The sequence below is a fragment of the Saccostrea echinata genome, unplaced genomic scaffold (assembly GCF_033153115.1).
Source record: "Saccostrea echinata isolate AGI-Se365-2 ecotype Australia unplaced genomic scaffold, CSIRO_AGI_Sech_v1 ptg000010l, whole genome shotgun sequence".
Lineage (NCBI taxonomy): Eukaryota > Metazoa > Mollusca > Bivalvia > Ostreida > Ostreidae > Saccostrea > Saccostrea echinata.
In genome coordinates this window covers 7,826,510-7,846,767 of record NW_026889759.1, presented here as the reverse complement: position 1 = coordinate 7,846,767, position 20,258 = coordinate 7,826,510, and the positions used below count along the sequence as shown (strand labels likewise).

The 20,258-nt window shown below is 30.8% G+C and overlaps 1 protein-coding gene across 3 annotated transcripts in view; it reads right to left on the bottom strand.

Annotated features, from left to right (window-relative positions):
• Nucleotides 1–2,764: 2,764 nt before the first annotated feature.
• The window catches only part of LOC133184293 (long-chain-fatty-acid--CoA ligase 1-like), a 58,822-nt gene continuing 41,328 nt past the window's right edge, over nt 2,765–20,258 (bottom strand). For 2 of the 3 annotated variants that reach the window (XM_061319298.1, XM_061319297.1), the window contains exons 3-22: nt 16,205–16,322; nt 14,992–15,059; nt 14,396–14,497; nt 14,039–14,138; nt 13,237–13,409; nt 12,856–12,888; nt 12,452–12,503; nt 11,413–11,483; nt 10,206–10,289; nt 9,898–10,032; nt 9,595–9,680; nt 9,171–9,321; nt 8,933–9,005; nt 7,828–7,916; nt 7,511–7,627; nt 7,318–7,371; nt 7,049–7,138; nt 6,764–6,868; nt 6,371–6,442; nt 2,765–4,935 (exon numbers count right to left, since the gene is read on the bottom strand). In XM_061319298.1, the coding sequence (XP_061175282.1) occupies nt 4,798–4,935; nt 6,371–6,442; nt 6,764–6,868; nt 7,049–7,138; nt 7,318–7,371; nt 7,511–7,627; nt 7,828–7,916; nt 8,933–9,005; nt 9,171–9,321; nt 9,595–9,680; nt 9,898–10,032; nt 10,206–10,289; nt 11,413–11,483; nt 12,452–12,503; nt 12,856–12,888; nt 13,237–13,409; nt 14,039–14,138; nt 14,396–14,497; nt 14,992–15,059; nt 16,205–16,322 (1,911 nt within the window). In that variant the 3' untranslated portion in view covers nt 2,765–4,797. Of the gene's footprint in view, nt 4,936–6,370; nt 6,443–6,763; nt 6,869–7,048; nt 7,139–7,317; nt 7,372–7,510; nt 7,628–7,827; nt 7,917–8,932; nt 9,006–9,170; nt 9,322–9,594; nt 9,681–9,897; nt 10,033–10,205; nt 10,290–11,412; nt 11,484–12,451; nt 12,504–12,855; nt 12,889–13,236; nt 13,410–14,038; nt 14,139–14,395; nt 14,498–14,991; nt 15,060–16,204; nt 16,323–17,892; nt 18,079–20,258 lie in introns of those variants that run through there. The other variant, XM_061319299.1, reaches the window with a different exon arrangement.

The following is a 20,258-nucleotide window of genomic DNA, read 5'->3' as shown; positions in this document are numbered from 1 at the left end:
GTAATTGTATTTGAAGATTTAGCTATACATGTATAAGGGGGGGGGGGGGGGGATCAGTTAAATTTTGTCTGTTTTTATTTTTGTTCATTTTATCAGAGTCTACTTGTGAGTAAAGAACAAGTTTTGAAATATAAATATGTCGCAAACAGAAAATGCTGCTTTACATTTTACATGCAAATCAAAATAGAAGTGAATTATATATAGCATTCAATTTTACAACATTGATTAAAATGGTGATACCTTGTAGTTTAAGGCAGTTGACTGGGGTTTTATTGTGTAAAAAACTAAAATAGAAAAAAAAACGTCAATTTTATCCCATGTGTAACCAAAACTGACTTCAATGTATATGCAAAGTTTGGGAAAATCTGATATCTGGGTATTATTTAAAGACCAGCTCAAAATATTAGTACATTACTATAGGATTATATAGGAAAGTGCTAATTTTTGCACTTTGAAGCAAATTATAAAAATATTACATAAGATTTATTTGCAAAGATAAGTAATACTACAGTATACATTATATATAAAAACATAAAGTTTTACCTTTTGGTTTAAATTTTCAAAAGGGTGCAGCTCAGACCAAAAAAAACAACAACAACAAATTGTGAAAATTTCCTATTTTTATGGAGTTCTACAAAAGATTATAGATACTTAGGATTCATACAGAAAATAATTAAAAATGACTTAGATTTGAAATTTTCTGTTTCCAGTTTCAAAAGCATTATTTTATACTTTTTCTAGTGCATTTATGGAATGAAAACCAGTCGGCTACCCGATAGATATCTACATGTATTTATCTTCAATGCTTACTTTTCAATATATTGATGCATTAATTGTCTATTTTCATATGTGAAAGCATCTTGGTTTATGATTTTTCAGGTGTTTATTTAAGGAATAACTGTCTAATTTTTTGGATTCATGATGTGATCAATCGAGTGGCTTGCGTGATAATTTGCATAAACGCCGAAGGCGTTTATGCATAAAATTATCACGCAAGCCAATCGATTGATCATCGTCATGAATCCAAAAAATCTGACAGTTATTCCTTATATTTACATGCTCCTGATTCTGCAAATTCCCGTGCTAATAGCCCCGCTATTTGTCCCGCCCCGCACGTGATTTTTTTTAACCGCGCCTATCGATGAACCAGTAGATTTATGTAGAAATAAAGTATTTTTACAATTTGTAATTTTATCTCGGACAAAGACATTGGAAATGTAAATATTTGTTTATCATCATGACAAGTAACATACTCTGATCATGAAAACAAAATTCTTATGTTGTACCATGAGTTTTGATACTGAAATGCCAGTTTATGAAGTGTGAAAAAATACTATGTAATATATTTACTATTTGTTCTGTGAACAATTTGTTGCAGATGTGTGTTTTATAAACATGTAGCTGTTGGCATATGCAATATAATGTACTAGTATTGCTATTCTCATCAATTCTTGATCTGAACATGATCCTTTTTAAGTAGTTTTTACATCCAAAAAGTTTGTAAAATCCATTTTAAGTAACCTGTCTTGTGATGTTTATTGTAGATTTTTAACATACCATGGAATCATTTTAATTATGGGAGTCAATGTTTATGGGCAACCAAAATTTCTGGTTTGTAGGGACATAATTTCATGCGTAAATTGTTAATATACTTTCAGTGAACTCAAGTGAATTACTCACAGACCAAACTTTTCTTTTGAAGGATGAAATTACATGTAATTGAGTTTTAAAATAGTACATATTTTAAGTTTTCATGTAGATTTTAAGTACATACATGTATTTCAAGAGTAAAATTTTTATATGAAAAAAAAGTAAACTTTTTAATAATACACAAATTTATAAATATTTTTTAGAAAATAAGTTTTTTCAGAAGGGCATTATTAGGGATAAGGTAATAACTTTTCTCATGCAAAAAGTCATTTTTAGAGAGCTTACTTACTTCTGAGAAATTATTTTCAAAAATACATATAAATTTACATACTCTTAAGAAAGCTTTTTTTTCATATAAAAAATTAAATTAACATTTTCATATTTAATTTTACTTCCACTTTGTGCCCCAGAGAACACATGAGACAGTCAATAGTAGATTTAAATTTGTTAAAATAAATGTACAGTACATGTGCAGTATTGATTCAGACATTGATCAAAATGATGAACCCTAATGAGCATTTAAATTTAATTTTAACTGATATTTTTAATAAAGAAATAAGTGTTGACATTAATTTTGTGATCTTTGTTGATTCTTAAAGACATGGAATTCCAAAGGAGTTTTTTATTTAAGTGAGGCCACTGGAGTTTTATGGTATGAAAACTGCAATAGAAAAACTCTTTCATTTTACATATATATGTAACTTTCACTGACTTCAGTACACATACCAAGTTTAGGGAAAATCTAACATCTCAAAATACAGGTACATTTACTATAAGATTATAGGGCCATTGGGAAAGTGCTTATTTTTTGCAATTCAAAGGAAATTTTACAAATACTACAAGACCTTTTGCTCAAATTATAAAAATTATAAAATTACAAAATTCTCATCTGGTTTCCAGAGTGGGCATCTCAGAATGTGAAAATTTAATGGTCACAGAAGTCTTATTCAAATGAGCCTGCCCAACAGCATCATTCAATCTAAGTCATTCCAGGTTACAAAAAATTCCTCTTGGTTAAGTTGAAATGCCTTATTTCTTCCTGAAGTGAGTGAATTAGTAGAATTTGGCATACTCAGCATCATTAAGCATAAAAAGAAGGAAAAGACATAAAGAATTCATTATTGCTCACATTTATTCTTTAAAATGTTCAAATGCATTGAAAGAAAATTTGCTAAACACAAAATTATTCACATGAAATATAGCTGTACATGCTCAGTTCTTTTTTCTGTGTTCTCCTTATCATTTAAATGATGTGAATGAAGATAAAGCAAACTCTTGTAACTGTAATTTGTATTAAACTCATTTAAATAAAGCAGGTTCTAAAACTATGAATAATGAACACCCAAAAAACTTTTACACATGGGAAAGAATATAAATGTGGTGAAAAAATGCACATTCTTGTACAACAGTCATTCAAAAATTATTTGTTATACTTGGAACATAGTGCATGTATCATGATTCATGAAGTACTATCCATATGTACATGTATGTTAAAAACCCTTGCCATATAGAATATGTAATATTGATGGCCAAAATAAATAGGCAGAGGAATGAGCTATCTTACAATTGAACTTCATCCAGTTGCTCAAGGTATTGCATGAACTTTGTACAGCATCAAAAATTTTGCTAGATACTGAGCTAAACATTATCAATTTATTTAAGTGATATGTATGCTAAATATGAATTTATGTACAGTAATACATCACATACTGTAAACGCATTTTAGTTCATGGGGGGTCAATGTTCGTGGACTACTAAAATTTTACTGGATCGTGGGGACATATTTTCATGGGTAACCTATATTTACAGAATATTCAATAAATCAATAATTTGACAAAATTTGTTCATGGGGTCAAAAATATACGAACATTGGTCCCACATGAACAATGATGATTCTAGAATATACACTTTAATAATATCACTGACAAAACATGGCACTACTCAAAGGTGGTGTGTGGAATAACAAATTTTCAAAAAAAAATCTCTATTGTGTCAATTTATAGCTTGGTCCTATTCAAACAAAAAAAAAATCCTCTAAGGTATACACTGTGATGGAGCTACAATCAAAATGACGATGACTTTCAATTTGGAATGCCTACATCATAATAAAATGTATGCAAGCAAAATTTTATGTCTTTCCCAACCTAGACTTGAATGAAAGTACTGACTAGCTTGTTAAACTGTGTTTTTCTAACACAGAATAATTTAAAATAGCATCAAATATCAAACAGAGAAAAGTTCAAACTAGCACAGAAGTTTTGCAATAAATTGAAATTGTGCAATATAATTACAATATTTCATTCTTTCCCTTAGAATAATTACAAAAACAAGATGCTATCTGATGAGTTATCAGTGACAAGTATATTATATACATGTAACAGCTTCTACATGTACGTACATATGAAAATATTTCATAATTGTGCTTTAAACAGTGTGTATGCAAATAGTGAATAGATAATAAATAAAACACTGGTACTTTGATCGAACTGCTGTTAAATTATCCAACAGAACACAATTACTAATTACTGAGTGAATGTTTTGCCTTTAAATCCAATGCGTAAGATTTTGCAAACATCTTCATGAACATTAATGTATATAACAGATATTAAAATCAAGTGGAGAGAATACAAGGGGTGTTAAGGGAGCAAATGGACTACATGTATTTTTATTTATAGCACTTTTATGCTTTTTTGTTTAGACTTGAATTCAAAACATTTCATTTTAAGTTCTTCAAGAAATCTCATTTCTGGACTAGTATATCTAATGATATAAGATCTATCAAATCACAGTTATGATGTTGTAAATGATAAAAGCAGAAAAGTTCACAACCTTTATCACATACAAAAAAAAACCACTTTATTTCAACTCATATTCTGCATGGACCTTCATCCAGTAAACTCTTAATTTTTGAATAAACAGTGGGGAAAAAAATCGTTCAAAGAAAATTTAAAAACATTTTCTTCACCAGAACTAGGTACATTTCACAGCAAATCAATATTACTAGCTTTAATGAGAGATTCTGACCCTTGATAACTATTTGCTTCTGGTGCTTTGCAATCAAGAAAAATATGTAAAATTCAAAGCAAAATCTCCATTTAGTATTTTGAAAAAATACATATATATAACTGGTTTCTAAATGCACATACTTTACGCTAGTTGTGTGTACATTTCATCGATTTGTGACTTAAATTTGACTTTGAGTTCATGTCTTTTTGCCTTAAATGTTGGTGTCAATAGTCCATTTTCCACAGAAAACAAATCTGGATGGAGGAAAATGTCCTTGACCTGAAAGTAAGTGATTCAGTGCTTTAAGCTGATGATATGCAGGTTATATACTAGATACTCAAATCATTAGAAAACAACACTAGTAGCCCATGGGCCACAATGCTCAACTGATTAACTTTAGCCCTGCTGCTTTTCAGACTTAAAAAATTCTCTTTTATATTCCCATGAAAAAATGTGACTAAATATTACTACCCCATCCTAACTTTAAAGGGTCTCTGAATCCACACAACCAGGGGATGCTTCAATATCAATATGACAAACATGGTCCTGCAGTTATGGAGAAGAAAATTCTTTTCCTGTATACATGCATCATATAAAAGAGACCCCAATTTAAGCGAACTCTAATCCAGGGTCTATGATTTAAAAAAAATATATATTGAATCCACTTTATTTGGTTCTTGAGAGGAATTTTGAAATTTTTTATCTAGTCCAGTTTAAAACTTTGATCTCTTACTGTGACCCGACCCTACTCCTGGGGGTCATCATTTGAGCAATTTAAAATCTACATTATATAGAGAGCTTTCGAAGATGTTTCATCTTTTTTGGCCCAGTTGTTCTTGAGAAGGATGTTTAAACATTTGTTCCAATTAACATATACTTCTGTAAAACTTCTATTCCCTATTGTGGCCCCATCCTACCCCTGGGGACCATGATTTGAACAATTTAGAATCTACACTAAATCTGAAAGCTTTCATATAAGTTTCACTGGTTCTTGGAAGGGGGCTTGTCCCTTCAGTTGATGAATTTAAAATCCCCTTTACCCAAGGATGCTTTGTGCCAACTTCAGTTAAAACTGGTCCACAGTTCTTAAGAAGAAGTCAAAAATGTGAAAAGTTTACAGATGGATGGACAGACGGATGCCGATCAGAAAAGCTCACTTTCCATATATACTCACCTATAAGTCGGTTTTTTTGGGAGTTAAACTTTGGTCCAAAACTCTTCAACAGACTTATACGCGAGTTATAAAAAGATTGGTATTTTAGCAGGTCAATCCCTCTAATTTTAGCTTAAAAAATATTACCGACTTGTAGGAGGACTGACTTATATGCGAGTATATACGGTAAGCTTTCATTTCAGAGGAGCTACCAATGGACAGTAAATGAAGAAATTTACGGCTTGCAAATTATACAAGTACATGTATGGGAGAGCATCATGTGCTGGTAGTAATATCGGGAAAAATATCAATCTAGGATATGAAAAAATGGAAAAGAATCTAAAGAGAAACGTCATTCTTAGTTCAGTACTTGTGTAGATTACCCCAATGTGTTGATTTTTCTCACTTACACTAATAGCTAAGTAAAAACGAACATTCACTTTTCTAAATGTTTTGCTTAGAATCAATTAGTGCTACCTAGAACTCTTTTGTGTACTACATTTATTTTGAAAAAAAATGTTTTGACCATGCAGCTAAGTATATAAAGCTTAAACAACTTACTTGTTCAAATGAGTGGAGTCCTCCTGCTTTTCCATACTTGGTCATGTCAGCCAAAATCTCTTTCTTTACATCCTATCAGGATAAAAATACACAATAAGACATATATAAAAAAAAAAAATACAGTGTCAGTCATTTTTCACTTACAGTAATATGGGGGTAATGCATACTCTCTGGTGATTGATTAAGTAAATGCTTTTAAAATCAGTAATTGTTTGTTCAGTTAGTTTGACAGTATTTAAACTATCCCTAAATTAAAATCTGAGTGGACTCTTATTAAAAGTATTGATAATATGTGTATTAATTTTAGATTGGTACAAAACTATTTCAATCACTAAAATTTATAGAACACTCTAAAACTGAAATTTAAACAATTCTTCACAGGATCTTACTTACAGCATTAGAACACAACTCCTCCATGGATTGAGACACATTCAGTTTTGTTTTGGCCCAGTTTGGTAACACATCTGGATCTGGTACAACTATGCCAACCAAACTCGACTGAGAATAAAGAGTGTATTAATTAATTTTTTTTATCTAATTTATGTCTGAACAAGAAATATATTGAAGAGAAGAAGCTTTAATTTGATTTTATCTGCGTCTTTTGTACAAGAAATCTATCATAAGAGAAGAAACTTAATTTTTTATTTAGAAAAAAATCATTAAAGAGAAGAATCCTACCTTTAAGCTCTCTCCATGAACAAATACTTGTGCCACAAGGGGGCTTCTTACATAGACACTTTCTATCTTCTCTGGGGCAATGTATTCACCCTAAAACATGTACAAAACTATGTTATACTAAAACTGTTTATTAAGTATACTAATTACACAATTTAACTATTAGGCACTGAAGAATAAGTCAAGATTGAAAAATAAATTTGCCTATTGAAGTATTCAATGTGTTAAGTTGCTAATAATACCCACATTGTATTTTTTTTTAATATATATACCTGTGCTAATTTGAAAATATTCTTCTTTCTATCAATAATTTTCAAAGTTCCATTCTGAAAAAAAAAGAAAAAAAAACAAAGAAATGAGATTCTCTGTCTGAGACTTGGATAAAGTTACAAGAAACATGTGTTTTCTTCTTATAAACATTTTTATAGAACATTTTTTTTAATTGTTTACTCAGAAGGACCTTACTTCTAGCCACTGTCCAATGTCTCCTGTGTGAAGCCAGCCATCTTTATCTAGAGCTTCTTCAGTTTTGGCTTGATCTCTATAGTAACCAAGGAACACATTGGGTCCTTTTACGCAAACCTATTGGACAGATAATTAATTGTATGTCATATCAATCCCAAACAACTTTTCTATCATCTAAAATTGCTTAAAATCATCCATTAAAGTTTAATAGTTAATGATGATCCATTTAGTTTATGAACTTTATTTAATTTTAATAAATTTCTTACATATAATTTCTTAAAGCATGAATTTCTGATCATACAGAATATTTGATTTACCTCCCCTTTGTCATCCTTTGCAAAATAATTCATTTCCTCTACATCAGCCAGTTTTATCTGACAGCAAGGCAGTGGTGGGCCTACATTTCCTGCATACCAAAACATTTTTGAAATACATCATCTCAACAATAACTAGCAATTTGTTTCAGTGAAAATCCCATACTAACAAACTTGTGTGTCCAAGTAGCATTTCTACACGCAAGTTCTTAATAAGATAATTTGGGAATGATACTGCACTACATGTTTTAATAATTGATCTTGATAAATCTCTTTACAGCTTATTATTATCATTCTGTATCATCTAAATTGATTTAATATTATAATTTTTTTTTCATCCTCTCATGACTTTTAGACATTACTTGGTAACTAATAAAACCTTCAATACACAGTCCAAATTATTTGTTCACTCTCCATTTTTCTAAATTTGATGATACAGCAATGATTTGTTTGTAATTTTTCTTGCATGTAAAGGCATTTAAATTTATGTTTCATTGTATATTTCAAGCTAAAATTTAACTTTAAGTTTTCAAAGTGCTATCACTTTAAAAAGTTATTCCCCTTACTTTCACATTTTCTAAACATACAAAAAGACAAGTATAAGATAAACCACAAGCTAAATAAATATCTCTTTTTACAACAATGAAGATACTTATATAGGAAGTTTGAATACAGTCATCTTAAGGACACAAAGTTTCAAACTTATCATTGAAAAATGTTCAAGATGTTAAAAACTAATAATTTGCTATGTATATAAAACGAAGGTATAAAAGGCATTTTTGTGTGTTAAATAGATGTACTCTGTCCAGACCTGCCTTAGAAGCTACATACAGGAACCTTGTGTTTCAATCAGGCTTCTGGGAAAGTCCCCAGACCAAGGGTAGAGAGTACCCAGAGGTGACCTCTTGTATTCTGAACCAATGTCCTACTACAAGCTGTGATGCCTATTGGTGGAGCTGGGACTGTTACAGAACTTAGTCATAGTATAGTCATGCAGGTACTGCAATCTGCAGCAACAGAATGGGGCTTATTCTGTCAGAGTACTTCTTTTGTCACATAAACTTTTTCTCTCTTCCTACATAATTATGTTGTCATGATTTCACTATACCTGTGTCTGGATCTCCCACCAGTGTCACTGTACAGACAGCATGGCATTCTGTCTGTCCATATCCCTCCACAACCTGTCAAAATAAGTAAAATAATAACAAGTGCTTTCATATCTAGTGATGGAAAGGATTGTAGTTTTTTTCATGTGTTTTAAAGATAAGTATTGTTTGAATAATATAGAGACGTTACTCTTCATAAGTTCATGTTTGTTTAGGAATTGATTTATTTCGTGTACTTACGGGACACCCCACAACACATCTCAGGAAGTGAAGGACTTTAGGGGACAGGGGGGCAGATCCTGTTGTTATAAGCTTAACCTTTCCACCCAAACCTGCCTGAATCTTCTTGAATACCACTTTGTCCCATATACTATCATTTCTAATAATACTCCTGTGGAGAAATTCATATAATACATTTATGTGTGTCAATTAATAAATTTTGTACATATTAGTTTTAAAAGTTCCTGACAAGCAGGATCACATGCAAGTCAAACAACAGCAACTCATCAAATTCTTGTGATAAAAATACCATTGAAATACCCATTTTAAAACTATTGCCACTTGATTTCAATGTGGAGTATTCATAAATTACAGGAAATTGACAGGTGAATGGTTTACTTTTCAAATCAAAAAAAAAAAAAAAAAAAAAAAAAAGGAAACCTACTTTTTGAGTTCATTTTCCTTGCTAGCAATGGCCATGTTAAACAACTTTCTTTTTATAGCCGACCCTTCACTTAACTGAGTCATGACCTACAAAAAATGAAAATTTGAAATAAATGTCAGCAATACTACTCCTATTCTCCTCATTAAAGCAGTATTTCATTTCCTTTTTTTATTACATTTTCAGAAATAAATCAGCAGATCACAAGTAAAAAAAAAAAATTATAACTAGATTATAATCAGGGTATATGTCCATGTGTCATGTTAAAAACATAAAATATCCAAGTGCATGTGCTAATGGTATTACTTTATCATAGACTCTGTTGAGTAGCCTTGGTACAGATGGGAAGAGTGTGGGCTGTAGCTCCTTAATGTCATCCATCAATAATTTTACATCACCTTGGAAGAACCCTATTCTGGCTCCATTTAATACACAGTAACACTAAAAAATACAGTTGATTTCAAATCAGAGAGGAAGAATAAAAATACATCACACGTACGTTGATTTAAAATCTTTTCCATACAATTAATATTTATATAATTAATTTCCACATCCCAACTATTTTCAATATTTATTTACATTTTAGGCATTAGAGGAATGTTTAATTTGTATACCTCTAGTAACCTTTCATATGAATGAGCTAAGGGGAGATAAGAGATGAGAGTATCTTCAGGAGAAATGTCTATTCCACCCGGTTTCTGCAAAAAAAAAAAAAAAAGGAAAAATGACCATCAGGGATTCATATAACACACACTGGATATTCAAGTTGTATTTAAGGAGGGATTCTTGTCTGGTTTCTGACTAGATGAAATATACAAAGTATACTTGCTTATATGTTTTATATATTTAGATGTAAGAGATTTAAAAGATCATATTTTTCTTTCCTCATCACAATTGTACAACTTTAAATAGAAATGGTAAAGTGAGTTTGAAATCTAGCAGGGACTATATTTTTGGCGGAATGGCGGCGTATGAAAATATCTTCTTTTCTGCCTCTCAAAATAATTATAGAACAATGAATTTAGTTATAATTTTTAAATGTAAGTTAAATTAATAATAAGGGACTAAAGTTTTAAAATATATGAAATAAATATGATTTTCCAAACAAACTACAATTATGTTAGCTTTTAAAAGCTTCCAATCTAAATTCAGATTTGAGCCAAAAATCTGTAAAAAGTGTTTTTTCTCTCTTAGTAAATTGTCAAAACTTTTTGTTTTTATATCATTTTGTATCTTTATGTGACAACTTTACCATATGTGAAAATAAGAATAATTTAAATATAGGAAGCATATAAAAATAACTAAAATATCTTAAAATTTTAAGAAAAAGAGAGAAAATTCAGATTAGCCAATATCCATTTTAGTTAAATTATTTATGTCAATTTGGTAATATCATCTTATAGACCCTATATAGTAATATCTCTTTATGCAAAAAGAAAAACATTTAATTTATTGAAATAGAAGTAGGCATCGCATGATTGGCAACAGTAATTTTTTATTCTTAATGTCCAGGGAAAAGGTACTGACCTTGCCTCTAATATAAAACGGTCAAATTTAATCTAACTGATACCATTACTTAGTCATACTGTCTTCTTGATTCTGTGAAAATTTCATTGATTTTTAAATATAAGAAATAAGTGATCTTATGAGAAGAATCCCTCCTTAATAACATCATACAGCACTATAATTATATCCTTTCAAACTTGAGAAAAATGTAGTTCTCATCTCTGTTGAGTAAATTTAAAATTATGAAAGAGGAGGATCTAGAAATATGATGAAAGGTAGATCTAAAGTCACTATACCACAAATGACAAAACTCACCAGTATTGTTGCAGCAGCCACAACTGTTGCCATAGTCCCTTTGTGTGTAAGCATGGCACCTTTAGGTAAACCTGCAAATATCATGTTTTTTATTTTATCAGTAAGATAGTAAACATATTTTTTTTTCACTAAGATATTTTTTTCATATTGTTATTCATGAAAGAAGGCTTGTCTGTGAAACATAATGATCTTGGTAGTAGCTGTATGTACTTATCTATGAAACATACACTACAATGAAAAATTACCTACCCCCACCCCAACGACTTCCCAAAATATACTGTGAATATTTATCAAATATATCATTATTTATTGATAGATTGATTAATTACTGACTGTGACATATGACATACAAGGAAGCAAGGGGCAAAAAATCATTATAGTTGAAAATATCTATACAAGATATGTACATGTACTTGTATACTTAGCATACTTAATAAGTACTAGAATTTAGATTACAAAATGAAATCACACAAATCATTAGCAATTCTTTTGCAAATATTGTTCTTTGTCAGAAAACTTTGAGTGGTGTGAACAGCATGCCTAGAATCAGTCTATGGCATCTAATTAAAATTGTCCCCTACGTTTTATATGTTATTTACGGCACATCTAATAATAAAATGTAGGGGCTAATATTAATTTCTTTTGTCTATGGTATTTCCTTGCTGACTGTCCCTAGGTGAAGTAAAGTACAGAACAACTGACTAAATAAATCTTTTTTTTTTCAAATACATTTTCAAGAAATAAATCCCTCACCCTAGAGTTTTGTAAATTGTCACTCAATGTCGCACAAGAGACAGGGTATGGCATAATAAATTTCAGAATATTTAAAACACTTGACCAAATATATAACCACAGGAGAAATGCCAGAGATTGATATGTCATGTACTTCTATTATCCTTCATTCCAAGTTTATTTACAAATCACTATTCAACAACTATATCAAGAACACCACTGAACAAGTATTTACAGCAATAAATAATGTTCTGCCATGTCCTGAGATTTATTTCCTGTTTACTGTAGCATATATAAAGGGGATTACCTGTTGTACCACTGGTGTAGCATAAAACACACAAATCATCAGGCTTAGAGGGCTGAAAAAAGAATCAAGAATTCATTTTACCACAAACAATACACAGTCATGTATGTACATTATCAAAACAACACAGCAGGAAATATGTTTGAGATTTTTTTTCTTTAGAAATTCACCTTTAAACTTTACATGTAAATATAAACCAATTATGACAGAAGATATATGACAGTTAACTAAATGTGCATTCTTCACCCACTTTCTCAAAGGTCTTTTAAATTTAATTCCAATTAACAAAGCTGAAATTATAATAACTCAATGAATTGAATTTACAAATCCTCATTGCAATCCTCTGACTTTCAAATTAAGTCTATCAGAGCTAAATATTGTTGACTTTTTCTTTAAATTGAGCTTACCTTTGGCTCCTGGGGGTTCTGTTCACCTAGAGCCTGAAAGTTACATAATCATATAATAATTTTAAATTATCAAACATGTTTACATATAATTATAATATTCGATAACCATGAAATAACCCTCTTCAAGATAACATTAAACCAGCTTTTAATATCACTTTTTGTTACAGTAATACCTGTTTCTTTGACTTTTCATTCAAAATTACAAAGACCTAAGACTTATGCCTCATCAATTCAAAGGTAATAAGTTTAAAAAAAAAATCTAAAAATTAAAGAGCAAAGAAAATTTATCACACATGAAAAATAAATAAACTTTGATCAGATAAGTAAGCCCAAATGTAAATGAATCAGATGTGTATAGTAAGTAGCAGTATTAGTCCCCACCTCTAATTCAGAGAAGGAGAAGAGGTCTATCTTGTGATTGGCGGCACTCTCTTTGATTTCATCAGATGGTTCCTCCACCAGAACCACCTTCCTAAGATTAGGCATCTCCTTAATCCTGTCCAGTAGGGCCTTCACCTTCACTATCTTATCACAGATCACCAAACTAATCTCAGCTAGTAAGAGAACATTTTTATACACATAATAGATATTTTTAAAATAATAAAACACTTGGGTAAATATATATATGTACAGTTGAACTTCGATATCTCAAACACTGATCTCTCAAATACCATGGATATGTCGAAGTGATTTGGAAGTCCCAAACACTTATTCTTTTAGTATTTTACCCTCAATATCTCAAATCCTCGGATATCTCGAAATTTTTCCTCGGTCCCATCAAGTTTGAGATAACAAGGTTTGACTATATATTTATATAGACAAGACTCAATGCTTTGTCTATGATAAAAACGTGATGTACATATAGTTTGGATAACCTTCTCTGTGCTCTGAATATTGCTTCAATTTATTTATTTATAACAAAATTGACAGAGGGCAGAGGCTACATTTTTGTTCTAAAATGTTTTGGTAACAATAACAAAAATTGTAATACAGTACATATTTTAATAAGAGAAAAGTTTTCATCCCATTAAATTTACATAATTATTTTGTTAACTGTGACAACTGCAATCATGGGGGTAGTATTTTGTTTCCTCAGTTTTATCTCTATTTTCTCTTCAATCTCCAACTACCAGTAATTCTCTCGGTTAAGATAACCTTCTTCTACATTTATAATGCCTTTTACCTTGGTTGATGATGTGTGTACAAGCTTCATGGCCCAGGGTGTCATACAAAGGTACAAGGACCATGGAGTACATGTAGCAACCTTGTTCTGTAATCCCATACTGAAAAAAAAGTTCAATTTGTGTTACAACAGAATGTTGCTCACTGCATAAAGATCAAAATTTCATATTTTAATTGGATACATTAGTGCCAACAAATTCTCTCCATTCAAAAACTTGAAAAGGTTACACAATTTTCAGTAATTAACATTTTCAGAAATCTATTTTTTGTTTGAATTTTCTCTGTTGGATGAATTAGACATATCTGATATTGGTGGCATGAGAAAAATGAATTTCAGAGAGAACTTCATACTAGATACCTCAACTCTGTTTTGGGAATAAATGCCAATATTCGTCGTGTTTTCTGGTTTTAGTCCTTTTGCTATAAAGCCAGCACCAACATTAGCTGCTCGAACAAGGACCTATGGGGGAAAAACACACCATAATACTGTATAATTTACATATATTTTTTGCTCTCTTTGATATCTTAAGACACAGTACCTCTTTGCCATGCTTAAATCACAATCACACTTAAAAAACTACTTATCAAGCATGTGTCATTTTCACTACATCAAATTTTAGTTTCACATCATGTAAGTATTAAGGAATACTTCTAGACATCACTTGAAAAGAAGGAAATTAATAAATGGGATGCTTGATCTTAAATTCATCTCTAGAAAGCAGTCTTTCCTGAAGGAAGTAGAATAAAATTTAATGATAAATTTACATATGCACAAAAACAAAAAACACACTGCAACACAATTCAACAGAATCTTTGAAACTTAGGGGATGTTAAATGCTTCAAATATATTTGAACTGTGAATTATATAATTCAAACTTTATATTTATGGCTCTAACTGTGAAATTTTAGTAGAGGTAAAAACCAATACACATATTTTGCAAATTATTAACCTACATCATTATAGGAGATCCATGTGAAAGGTTCTGTGGGACTGGGCTTCCATCCATATGCCTGTCCATTATCTACAATGATCAAATAACTCACATAAAATACGTGTTTTTATTCAAAATCTGACTTTTATTTAACAACTTTCCAAACATATTGTGAAACATTTAGCACGCCTTCTTTGACAAATATAAGCAAGAAATAACCGAAAATCTTTTGAGATATTTTTTTATAATCCCAAGTGAACATGTTTCATACGTCAGTGTTATCGATTAAATATATGAGTGTCATATAAATTTATATTGCAACTTTATTGCAAGAGAGAGAAAACATGAAATTTATTATGTGTTGAATATTTTGTAACACAATGAAAGTTTTTTGGGGGGGGGGTTTAACTGATAATAAAATTTTTAATAAAACATTATTTCACGGTACAGTTGATAAAATGTCAACCATCTTCTGTAAATTTGTGTGCATTTTAGAATTACTGCTTAATCATGTCTTCATTCTATAAACTAATTCAAAAGAAGCACATGATATATGTGGCCCCGAGGACAAAAGACAAACATGTTGTTAATTGAATCATACTTGGACTTTGTACTTTATGAATAACCAAAAACTTTAAAGTCAGAAGACTTTGGACCCAACAGAAAAAAGAAAGACCACTTGTAATTAATACCTTCTAGCTAAGAAAGTATTAAGAAGTATCACCAGCAATCGGTCTATTTCATAAATGATTAATATGTAAATGTTTACACTAACAAGGATATGATTAAATCTTTACCAAGCCTTAAAGCTCCAGGCATTTTTTTCTGATTGACAAATAAGTCTCAATTATTTACAGTGCCTCATAATGTATGTAAACATCATTGATGATACATATGAAATACCTGTGATAAATGGGATGACACGGCATTATAAGTAACAATGTGCTAGTTTATTTCTCTCACGGATCAATAACAGTAACAGTAACAAATTGGGGGGGGGGGGGGGCTTGAGTTGGGGGGGAGGGGGAGGGGGGAGGTGTGACTTATTTCACTGAAGGTTCATTGCATCATTCACTCATGAACAAAAATTCTTAATGTGGGTCTCAATCATGACTTGTACCACAGCAGATCTTTTTCGTTTCTGGTTTTCCTCCTCATCTATACATCAGTGTGACAGATGTACCTCAATGAACACATATGACATCAGTGTGAGACGTACTCTATGTAGGACTTACTTGATACTCTAGCTCCACGCTTGAAGGCATCATGCAATGTCTTGATCTCTGCATCTTCATATTCACAAATGTATCTTCCATTTTTACAGAGCCTTGACATCCGTGACCTTTCATTTTTCTGGAATGCAAACAATAATTTTTGTCAATGTCATATAACAAAAATATATTTATTCTTATGTCATATTTTATATTATGAAAGCTGCATGTATAAGATCCTTGACTCTAAACCTCAGTAATCAAATGTGAAGAAATATATAGTCAAAAAACATTTGTCATATAAAAATGTCCTTCCATCATGTCCATTCATCAAAAACAAAAGGTTTCTCGCAATGAAACTTTACTTAAAATAATGTTTCAACATGAACAGATAAGTGACATATACTAAATTTTTTCCTTCTTTAAGGCACTTGAAATACATAACATAAGTGCATCAGTTGGCAAATCTAACTGTTATAAACTTCTTTACCATAAATATTAACTCTGGCTTTGCATATGCATGGCTCTTTTAAAACTCTCTGATAAAATGTTCATATGTATAAAAATATCTGTATCAATAATATTGGCACCCACAAGATACACATCCTCCCAACATTTAAGTAGATGTTACGTATTTGTTGAATTTATGATGCAGGTTTTGTACCTTTATATTGTTATTATCTATCATAAATATTTGGCTTTGGCATATCCTACGTGAAAACCCAGAATAGAAACACCTTGAGCAGGATTACCCCTGGTGTGAAGAAATGTATAAAAAATATGTTAATAAATGCAGATTCTATTTTCTGGGTTAAATTTTATTGGAATAAATCTACATGATCTTTTAGGGAAGAATACCCCCCCCCCTCCTTTAAACAATTGAATGATATCTGAAATGTATCAACATGATCAATACAATTAATTATTTATTTACTTGAGCGATCAAAGATTTTTTCTTTCCATTGGTTTGTTTGATTTACATGTATTAGTCATCTTATGAAAAATATCACGGATCAAATTAATACTTAATATGCATGGGTTCAATGTGGAATAAATATATTCCTCCCTCTAATGTATCTGTACATAAAAGTTCAACTTATAAGAAAAATTTCTGATATCCTAAATAATGCTCTACATTTAGAAAACAGAAAATATGAAAGACACAGGTGAAATTTAGATATATAATTATACATGCAAGGAATAGAAGGCCCAGCCCAACCCTAAAAAAGTTGCTCTACTTTTAGCAAATGTGAACAACACACTAAAATTTAAAATGCCAGGAATAGAACTAATCTCCTGGGAACTTTTAAAGTTTCAACCACTAATGGTCACTGAATTAAATTTTTCAATTTAACAGACTTAAAATATTTTCATGGTTGACTAAATCAAGTTTCATATAACTTTGAACTAGTATGTAATGCTTTAAATTTATACAATCAAAATAGAAATAGAATAAGAAATAATTTAACTGATAAGTTTCATTATAATCCACCATAATTTTGTCTTCCAGGATTTAAGTACATGATTGAGTATTTAGATCACAAACATTTAAGTTATAACACAGTACTTGTTTTTAAAGAGACAACAAATTTAAAATGTGACCATGTGCTTGCATAATTTACAATGAAGCACATGCAACTAGGTCTCTCCCCAAAGAGAGAAAGAAAGAAAAATAAATTTCTAGAATGTTAAAATAAAAACATTAAACTTACATCAACAATATCACTCTGATTGTGTGGGTCCAAAACAAGATTGTAGGACTGACTATTTCCCATGTTTTTCACAATATTTCCCAATCAATAACAAATATACACAACACTCCACGTGGGTCTTCCAATTTTCTGAATTCACTACACTATTCACTATACTGGCCTTTACTTGATAAGGGGGTATTTCAAAGAACTTTGTGTGTTTTTTCAATCACAGCTCAGCACAAGTTACCTGTGCTAGGCCTGAAATATACTACCTGTAGTAAAGCATGTCATGCTTCACTTATCTTCCATGATCCACTTATAAAGCATGAATGACCTAAATGTTAAACCAATGTGTGATGACTTTACTAAAACGTGTAATCACTATGGGTTAGTGGGTCTGGCGTATATTCACTTTGAAATTCATTCACATCCTTAAACACTAAATCACAAGTAAGTGTGAGTTTGCATGTTAGTAAACAACAGAAATACACCTACGTCATTATCTATTTCCTTCCCATGATTGACATAATAAAAGTTATTCAATAAAATGGAATTATCAACAATGATTTACTCAGTCGAGTCAACATCCTTAACTGGAACAAGTCACTCTATCCAGGCATCATTTTATCACTTTATTAACACACAATGTTGCTATTGGCCGGTACTTGAACGATCAGAGAAAAAAAAAGAATAAAATCAATAAGAAAACAGATCTAGTTCTGGACCATTTGGCGGGAGAGGTGAAATTAGGCTTCCTGTAATTAAGTACTGACGTGTGCTATATATATAAAACAAAGAATCAATATACATAAGTATAAGGATGGTATAGTAATGGCGTGATTCTGGATCATACGATATGTGTATCAGGCGCTATTTACATCATATCTAATTGGAGCACATGCTGTATGAAGGTATCACACCGGTAATTGACCAATCAAAATGAACTTAGTCAATTGTAGTTCCATACATATAAAATTAATTTTTCTTTCTTTTGATAATTTTTTTAATTTTCTTCCAGGCTATTTTTACAACTTTGGTACCTGTGCCTAGTAAATTTAATGTACTTTGTAAATAAATACAGTTTTTTGACAGGAACTATTTTTTTCAGGGCATAGGAGGCTACTTCCTGGGGTGCACTGGAGCTGTTTATAAACACATTGAAAACACGTGGATTTGAGGGTAGCCCTGTTTGCAGATGGAAAAAATCAGAAAATGCCGTGTAGGTACCCTGTTTTTTGGACTCGGCTAATGAGAGAGGTAATGTTTTATACTTCCTGCTAAATATTTTTTCATGAATTAATTTACCTGATTTTTTAAGAATTTTTTTCCTATATAGAAACATATAGTGAAAACAATTACCGGTGTGATACCTTGAAGGAGATTGTGTAAAATCATCTGCATCAATATAAAAGGTTGTTTTAATTTTTAAAAGGCATATTTCAACAAAATATGTCATTTTATGAACTTTCTGTGTGAAAGCACATATTTTAAAAATTAGAAGTAGGGTTGAATTGAATTTTTAGAGATTTCTGTGAAAAATACTTATAATATATCATGTTTTACCCTCAAAACTTTAAATTATGACTTTCAAAGTAGGATTATGCATCTGACATGTAGAAAGAAGTTAGAAAATGTTGGTTTTTTATTTTAGATGACTTTAAACTATGTGCACCACCTGACCACAGTCAATTATAGTGTCTACAGACTTTGCCGTAAAAGTACTCTAGGCTGATTTTTTCAAGAAAAGACTAATTCTGGGTTTGCCAATGAGTTTTCCACAAAAGTGACAACTGCGATAAAATGTGAAGGAGTAAAACATTTTTTCACAGAGTGATAAATTTTACAGAGAGTGGATTTACTTTCATTTTATTCACCTGAAGTGATGCATGTATTACAGCAGTGGAGGAATATAAATAATGAAATGAGGTAAATTTGTCTAATAAAAAAAATGCACAAGTAAAATTTATTTAGAATTTTTCAAAAATAAGAAGCTTATGACCAAAAAATGCATAAATACTGTCAGGGCATGAGAGTGAATACTTATTCAGAGTTCTAATCATGTAGCACACATGTAGTACAGAATGTCACTTAGCACCATGGTATGCCTGTTATGGTTCTCTGGACTTTTTGCATGCTTACGCAGCTGACATCCATGATTTTTCAGTTTGTCGGAGAATGTGTTTTGTCATGTTAGCACTTTTATGTAGGTTTTGACCCTCTCTTTTAAATTAAGTCTCAGTCAGGATGCTTATTTCAGCATGATTTGTTAAGCATATTAATATACTGAAATATTAATAAATTACAAATTAAAGTGATGAAGAAATTTGACATATTTACACAATCAAAATATCAGAATAACCATAATTCAGCTAATAAAGTGTCCT